Below are 8,527 nucleotides of genomic sequence, written 5' to 3'. Positions count from 1 at the left end.
TCATTAAATATGACCCGAAGTTGGAGGGTGATGCATGTCCCGGATGTGGAAGAGACTCGCTGCTTGCATGCGCCTATCTGACATGCAACTGAACAGTAACATTACAGCTTCAGGACTATCGTTAGAGCAATGGAAAGTGGCAAGGTAGCTGTATAGCTAACTACATGGAGTATAAAAAGAAGCCTAAAAAAACAGTAGCGGGGATTTTTGGATACAAGTCAGCGTTTGCTACAAACTTGCCATAGTCGGAACCTACACGGTGTTTTAAAACAAATGTAGCCAGCATTTCACATCGCTGTCGAAGAAAGATTTTCGCTAGCTAGCTCGCTAGCTAGCAAGCCTCAAAAAAGTATTTTGCGTTTACCTAACTTGACTAAATTTGCGTTGACTGGTAGTTAACCGACACACTTAACAGCATTTTTGCTTCTTTGTGGAGTAACATAGCTTCAAAACTAAGGTAAATTCTTTCACTCTCCCAATGACATTATCATCCACCTCACTCTAATAGAAGTATGAGACTGTTTTGTTGCTGGATAGCTGGCTATGGTACTTTAACTAGAATGTCAACGTCCCCCCCAAACTGTTTGACATTAGTAACGACGTTAGCGCTTCGAAGTTTATGTTTTAGCCTTCTCGAAAACATATATAACCAGTATGAGCCTGTTGATTGCGTATTCTGGTGACAAGTCATGTTTAAACTTTTCCGAAGTCTCGAAAACTCTGCACATTATCTCAGTCAGAAGTTGAAAAGTATGAGATTAGCCATATTCAGCGCACCTGTATTCTTACCTTATCCAATAATGTATTGGACAAGTAAACTGTCACGATTAAAATATGGCTTCAAAATCTTGGAATAAATTTCACTGCACATCAGCAGTCAGCATCATAAACATGTTAGTTCTCGGTGTTGCAAGATCTCGCGACTAAACTTTTCGAAGTTGAATCTACAGCTAACAACATTAGCTTAAGTATATGTGAACAATTTTGTTTATAGTAAGAAGTATTGTGAGAGAGACTGGCGCAACCTACTGCAATGCTTGTCTGTCCGAAAGCCACAGATTTGATCAGAGTAGCATACTGTTTGCTTTGGCCGCGGTTGGAATTCATGCAGCAGCGTTGTTGAGAGAAGTGATGGGTAGCCTACGGCAGGCTCACGGAAACATCAAAAGTGGCTTTTGGTCATTTGTAGATTTTTGACACTTTTGCAGTCCATAGCCACGTAAATTAGGCCCCAATTATTTATGGGAATAAACGTCCTGGGCAAATAGAGTAGGCTACCCTATGCTTTAAGTGAACATGGTTGTTGACAGCTCGTGGGGCTAGTAGTCACTTGACTGAGCGCGCAGACGTATAAACCAGCACTATTTAACACGAAGCACTTAAACCTTTATTGCATGTATGCTCTTCGATGTCACAATAAAGCACATAATCACATATCTCTCATTTGTCTGGCATGGTTATATTTTAATTCGTAGCTGCCATCATCCGTGTTAAAGGTATCGTTATGTGAAAAGGTAGCTAGGTGGCTGTACAAACACATCATTCACGAGTGCACATGGTGCTTTAACTCGATTGAAGGGAAGCGTAGGCTACAATTATTATTTTTAAAGCCCGCTTAATGAACACCGTCCTTTTCAGAGATATTTTCCAGCCTTCAGCCACCTTTGTTACTGTCTGCGATAGCCAACTAGCTATCTCTTTTGATCCCGATATTCCGCTGTTTTTATAGACTATTTATTTATTTATTTATTTATTTGTTTTCTTTCCACGGGGTTGTCGGCGCGAGATCCTCCGTTTAACCTGCGTATTGAGCGGAGCTGGACTTGGGAAAGTCTTGATTTAAATTCCACTCATCTTCAATCCGATCGTTTATTCTGGATTCATTCATTTGAAGTAAACCTCCTGTTGCGTGATGGGGCGCTGAGAAAGAATAGGTTTTAAACGCAAAGTGGAATCTTGCGACTGTGGTCATCTGTGGATTTTGAGGAAGATCTGAAATAGTGATTAGGTCCCCCCTCCTCCTTGTCAGTGCGCGACCGGGCGTCTTCTGACCGCAATTTGTTTTCATGTTTTTAGGTTTGTGTGATTTTGCTAAAATGCATCACCAACAGCGAATGGCTGCCTTAGGGACAGACAAAGAACTAAGCGACTTATTGGATTTCAGCGCGGTAAGCAATTGTGCATATCTTAGTATCAATAATGACCCCGCACTATCGCTAAATGTTTACTTTTTGTTTTATGCATGGCTATGTACTGTGGTATAAATCAGATGTGAGGCATTTTGCTTTTAAAGTGTTATACACACATGTACGCCAGTAATGTAGCTTACCGTAAATAATTTGACTCAAGAAAGTTTGTAAAATGTCGTTTAAATCATGAAGTGTTTTTTCCAAACCATGTTTAGAGAAATATGATATTGCATTAGTAATTTTGTTGTCTTATAGATGCGAAACAGCGATTTGAAAATGTTCCCAACACCAATGGTAGTATATCACACTTAAGTATTTTTCTTGTTTTATTCTTTCATAGCTTGATTTCTGTGATATTTACGTTTTGAACACAGACGTGTTGTGCATATTGTCATGTCATTGACAGCTTTTTGAGACGGTGAAATCCCCGCATTGTCCCAGTGAAAGTAGGAGCATGTCGGGAGTGCTGAGATTAGGGGAACGGTCGCGGCTTCATGTCGTGGTACAAGCTGACGCTTTCCCTTGTGCTTCTATCACTCATGAAGCCCCGGTACCCTTCAAACTGCCCCGCACTACTAAATAGATAAACAGTGTGAAATATTTGACTTTTGAAAAATGGTTTTGGGAAGTTTATGGGCTACGGGAAATGTTTCCTTCGGCCATGTTTTAAACCTATGGGCGCTCGGTCAATTTAGGTTTGCTGAAAAAAAAAAAATCTCATAGGCTACAGTAGGCTACTTGACAGAATTTTAACTCGGCTTGAACTCTGTAAATTAACGCAACGTTTTACGCTATTTGTAGGCTATTCTTACTGTTGGAAGTTTGATACTTTTTTCTTAAAATGTAGGCTATCCAGCACCGTAGTATCTTTTCCATGGATGATAGATTGTTGAATTATTGACAACCGTGTTATGTGGAGTCTGGTATAGGCTAGGTCAGTGCAATAATAACTAGGCTGTTTTTTTTACAAGTTTATTTAAACGCTCTACAATCTATTTGACATGGAGATATGGCAAGGTTTAAGGAGAACGCCGTTTTCTAGTTTTTTTCACTGTGTTTACATAAGCATGCATTGAAAAAATGCAGGGCAGCTTACTCTTCGTGGGTATTTCTGTGATAAATTGATATGCATACAATTTGTTAAAGCTACGGTTACAATAAACACTCTAAATGTATTTAAGATTATTTGATTAAAAATAGGGACTTTATTTCAAAGTTGTGTTTGTTTGCATCCTTGTTTTTTTCTAGATGTTTTCTCCCCCCGTAAGCAGTGGAAAGAACGGACCGACCTCGCTCGGGAGTGGACATTTCACAGGCTCAAGTACGTCAGTCACATTTCCATGACATGTCAAAAATGCAGACGCACGGCCCATGCCAATGCTTTTGTCTTGAAATGACTCTGTATGAACACAGCACCACATGCCTCGAATCAACTGTGCGCTCCACTTTTTGCCTTCATGCATCGAGCTGGGTTAAGCTCTGCTTTCCAAATGGGGTTCAGCGTGTGGCAAAAAGCTCTGAAAAGATAACTCAAATAGAACACTGTCCTCGTGACTCACGATTAGCGGTCTCCAAGTTGCGGAGTTGTAAGTACAGCGAGGGCGAGATCGGCTGTTTGTAGGCTTTCATGTTGATCCTCGTGTTTGTGATATTGAATTGAGCGCTGGACAGGCCATGTGTCATTGGTGGACAAAGGGGATGGACCAGCAGTCTGTTGTCTTCCTGTTTAGCAGGTGAAATGCGCCATAATCAGCTGTGGATTGGGCGAAGTGTTCACCATGCTGGCTGCTGGTGAACACCGTGGTCAGAGAGATAACCGGGGAGAGATTTTTTAGTTTGGCATCTCTTATCATCATTACATGTGCCACTGTTACATTTCTTCATAACACTAGACTTTCTTAACTACTCTTATAGAATGAACTGTTGCATATTTAAATAATCCTTTATTTAAAATGAATTTAGGCAGATGCCACAGTAATATTCTTTTTATAGTATTGGTCTGACAATATGACAATATGCATTCCTTACAAGAAATAATGTAGGTTATCTGAATGTGTATGTGAATACTAAGTTGAGTATTTTCCCCCCACATTCACCACAGAAGTAGTGATGAATTGAGATGAGACAGACTCATGTTGACATAGACACATGTTTTGTAATTTTTTTTGTGGAGTTTCTTTCAGTGGAATTGAAAGGCATGGCTTTGCCATTTCCAGTGCCTGAGCTGCTACTGGCTACTACTTTTCAAGGAAAAACAAAACAACACAAAATATAATACAGCAAAACACAGACAGCAGTGTATGGAATTACTCGTGCAGTGTATGGAATTACTCGTGCAGTGTATGGAATTACTCGTGTTCACTCTTTATTTTGGGAAGTGTGTGGACGGTCGCTGTGCTGATTCTTTCAAGGTTGAGCTGAACCTTTCCAGACCTTCCCTGTTGTTTGAGATGTTGGCAGTCCTGTGCCTCTCTCCACCCCTTGAATCCTGTGTTTTCCCGTGAATTGTGTGGCAGTTTTGCACTGGTGGGAAGTCGACGAAGGGGGCAGGTTGATGGGGGGTGGGTGGTGGTGAATCCACTGTTACCTTGTTGCCATGCAACTTGCAGTTGGCATGCAAAAAAATGAGGAAACGTTTAATAAAGTGTGAACTGACAAAAAGGGGAGGCCTATAAATGTGCGCTGGCCACATATGCTAGGTCTATATTTATTTTATTTATCTATACTTGCTAGAACAGCAGCATTGGAAGGGTTCATAAGGATGTCAAAAGAAAAGAAGAAAGCACCAAATCCATTTCTGGCGTCTTCTTTTCCTTTTGTGAGCCGGATGGCAGCGGGCACACACGACCCGCAACGCACAGCGCAGCCTGTGCCAACCTCTTTGCGACGCTGAAATTCGGGTGCAGGCAGATAGGCCTGATCGCTTGCCACATTTTTGTTCTCTTAATCGGCATAGCTTATTAAGTCACAGTCAAGAGTAAGAGTGTTTTAATAATATCCTGCTCCTGTTTGATGCACTTGTACCCAGACAGATAAAGCGCTCCCCACCAGCCTGCCGCACTCCCTCACGCTTTTTCACTCCAATCTGTGTTGGTCATGCTTGTCAGTCAAAAGGGACTGATTGCATTCAAAATATAGATGAAGCGGAGGGAAACAGTCACTTAATACTTGATTTCTCTCCTCCTCCCACCACCTCTTTACCACTGAGAGTCTGTCTTTGTCTTATTCCCAGGAAGCAGAACGACTTAAAGACTGTGTGTGTGTGTGTGTGTGTGTGCCCGCGTCTTAGAGAGAGGGAGAGAAACACAGAGGCATGCTCTAATTGTGCATCGGATTAGGAATTAATAGATATTTTAGCTATAATAGCAATATTATTAGTACTATTTATGATTTAATACTAATAATTGCTGTGTTCATAACGATAATATTTTCAGGCTTGTGTCTGAAGATCAGCCTCTTTCAGGTCTTTGCTCCCTCAGAATAGAATAGAGAGGGACGAGAGAAGAAAGGAAGGTGTCTGTTGTCTTAACCGCGGGCCATTAGCACAGGCTAATTTTTTGTCAGTAATGTCAGTAATCCCTTTTGTGTATTGTGGTGATTGAATAGTGGTGGATGGATTGGTGTAGCTCTGGAAGCTTTCCCTCCACCCAGAGAGGCGAGCAGACCAAACATTCAGGGGTTGGAGGTGCAGAGATGCTGAGGCTCATCCAAGCTAGGAGCAGAGGCTGCCCAACAACTTGATATACAGGGTGGTGTGTGCTACAAATTCGAGGCTTTTTGGTCAGGTTGTGGACTGAGTGTTTTCATTATAATGCACTCTAATTCTTATTTAGAGTGAGGCATGGGTTGTTTCATACAATACCCAAGGAATACTTGACCTTAGTATTTTCTAGTTCTTGAAAGTTCTCATGGTAAAGAATATTATTTCTGCTCATTTAAATATTGTAATGAAAAGGAGAACAATGCCATTGTTTTGTTTTAATTGATCTAATGTTGGTTAAGAGCGTGACCTTCGACCTTCGTCTTGTCTTTGTCAGTAAGTGTGCAGTCTCAAAGGATTATCAGAGTTGGTTCCTGTTGCTGAGAGATGACTATTAATAGAATAATGTAAATCATGCTGTTTAAAGTGATTTCAATTAGAGTGTATGGAAAGAAATGAGGCAGTTGTTATATCCTCCTTAAATGAGTTATAGTACCATGCCTCCAGAGTATCAACAGGAAGATGTAGAGACATCAAGCATTATTGAAAAATGTAGTTGTTGCTTCATACATGCTTCCCTTTGTTACAGTCCTGTTGATGTTTAGTATACATTGATGATCGCAATTAGTCTGTATCAGTGAAAAGTCTGACTAAAGTGTTTGAGACAGTTGAGTAATTAGTGTAGAATTTGGCTGGGTCGGTGGTCGCCCAGTAGATCTCCCTGCCCTGTGGAAGCTGTCTGAGATGTGTTCTGATTCTCACTCTATTTCAGACTGCAGCCACGCTCATCGCCGCACCTGCAGATGAAGGTAGACTGAAAAAGTGAAAATAGACAAAAGGATGGGGAAAAAAAGCATAATTAGTTCTTAGGAAAATAAAGACAGGAGAATGTCAACGTGGCTTATAATTAACTCCATAGGTGAAACAGCTCACTCTGTAATGGAGAACTTTAATTAAGGCACTACAGTAGTTTGGTTGACTGTTGTGGTGAGGAGTGAGACAGCAGACTGTTGTGGCTGCCGGCAGGTTAGAGCCAAGCACGTTGGAGGCTAATGCTAGCATGTCACATGCAGCGGTGTGCCACTTGGTCGGTGTGTTTCCATAGGCCCACGCTGTGCGTCAGGGTTTGCTGGTGGATTTTCAAAAGCTTTGATAACGTTTTAGTGTGTCGCCACATCATCGGCCCGGAGGCTGGGCCCTGAGAGAACTCATAGCCTGGAATTTGCCACCTCCCCACCGGGAATGTGGGGGAATGTCACTCACACAGCTGGGAATGTTTCATGGACAAATCTTCACCCAGACAGGGATTGCAGAGAGGGACGATCCTTGTTCTTTTCAGCGAGGCCCCATCGAGAGCTATTCTTGGTGGAGGTGCCAGTGTCAGAGGGAGACTGCCTGCGGTGTGGTGCTGGCAGAGGGATGAAGTCTGAGTCAAACCTGGAAGGGTCATTTCCTTTTAGTAAGCTCTAGAGTGTTTGTCTGTGAGGTCGGTACACATTTCAGAGTTAATCTGTTTTAGACTTAAATCAACAATAGATAAGCCAAACCGTATGTGTCAGAGTCACTATGTTTGGTTGTTGTTGAATATTTCACATTAATGTTAAGCAAGCCTTCGTTTTATCCTTCCCTGTGACACTTCACTAATGATTTGAACATAAGCCTTATTTGTTTTGGAAATGCTGTCATATTTCACATTTCTGATTCTTCATAATTTTTTTTTTGTTTTAATTAGATAAACCTTTTTTTAAACACCCTGCAATAATGCCCCCTTCATGTTTCAAATGTAATGTATCCTTCATCAGTCGGTTCAGAACATCCCCTTGTTTATAACATTGATTAGGAAGATCCCAAAGCCTAAACTCAAAAATATGATATACTAGCATCAAGATTATTACATTGGTAACTATCGCTCTAAAAAATGTATCTTCCTTTGTTTTTTCAGTTTTGTTGAAAAATAAGCCATAAAGTAGAATGGGCTCATAGTATGGTCTATGTCTATTATGTTTTACTGACAATTTCCTGGTCTGGCCAATGAAGGGGGTCTGCTAAGAAAGTAGACATTTATGTTTGTCAGTGGCTGGCCGCTCTTTTAAGCAGGAGAGCATTTTGCCCTTTTTGAGACTGGACTTACCTGAAAGTGTGTGTGTGTGTGTGTGTGTGTGTGTTTGTGTGTCCTATGGCCATGTGTGTGTGTGTGTGTTTGTGTGTCCTATGGCCATGTCTGTCAGACCCCAGATTCAGGGCCAGTCTCACAGTGCTGGTGGATGTGGCTGATGGACTCTGCTGCTTGCCACCTGAGCTTTGTGGTGTTTGGAGGTCGAGGCCTTGGCTCTCTTTCTCTTCTTTTTCTTACGGTTACTTCCACTCTCTCTCTCTTCCACCATCTCTTTCATTCCCTCTCTCCTTCCCTCCCTCCCCTTCACTCTTTCTTTGTGTGAGTCTGCAGGAGCCCCTTTAATGCTTTTGGCTGCTGGGTCTCACCAGGGAGTGAAGAGTTAATGTGTGTTTGTGTGTGCACACAACTGTTTTTATTGTCAGATGTCAGATTCTAATCTCACCCTCTCATGTTTTGCATTTAGTGTGTTCTGTTTGCAGTTTGCATTTAGTGTTTTTGTAATGTTTTGCATTTAGTGTTTTT

The 8,527-nt window shown here is 41.5% G+C and overlaps 1 protein-coding gene across 1 annotated transcript in view; it reads left to right on the top strand.

The window, feature by feature from the left end:
* The first annotated feature begins 1,573 nt into the window (after window positions 1-1,573).
* The window catches only part of LOC125304784 (transcription factor 4-like), a 149,500-nt gene continuing 142,546 nt past the window's right edge, over window positions 1,574-8,527 (top strand). Inside the window, exons 1-3 of the mRNA XM_048259282.1 lie at window positions 1,574-2,168; window positions 2,445-2,483; window positions 3,438-3,510. Coding sequence (XP_048115239.1) covers window positions 2,067-2,168; window positions 2,445-2,483; window positions 3,438-3,510 — 214 coding nt within the window. The 5' untranslated portion in view covers window positions 1,574-2,066. The remainder of the gene's footprint in view (window positions 2,169-2,444; window positions 2,484-3,437; window positions 3,511-8,527) is intronic.

Source organism: Alosa alosa, chromosome 12 (assembly GCF_017589495.1).
Source record: "Alosa alosa isolate M-15738 ecotype Scorff River chromosome 12, AALO_Geno_1.1, whole genome shotgun sequence".
NCBI lineage: Eukaryota > Metazoa > Chordata > Actinopteri > Clupeiformes > Clupeidae > Alosa > Alosa alosa.
Note: the sequence above shows the minus strand (reverse complement) of the source record. Positions and strands in the feature narration are given on the sequence as shown.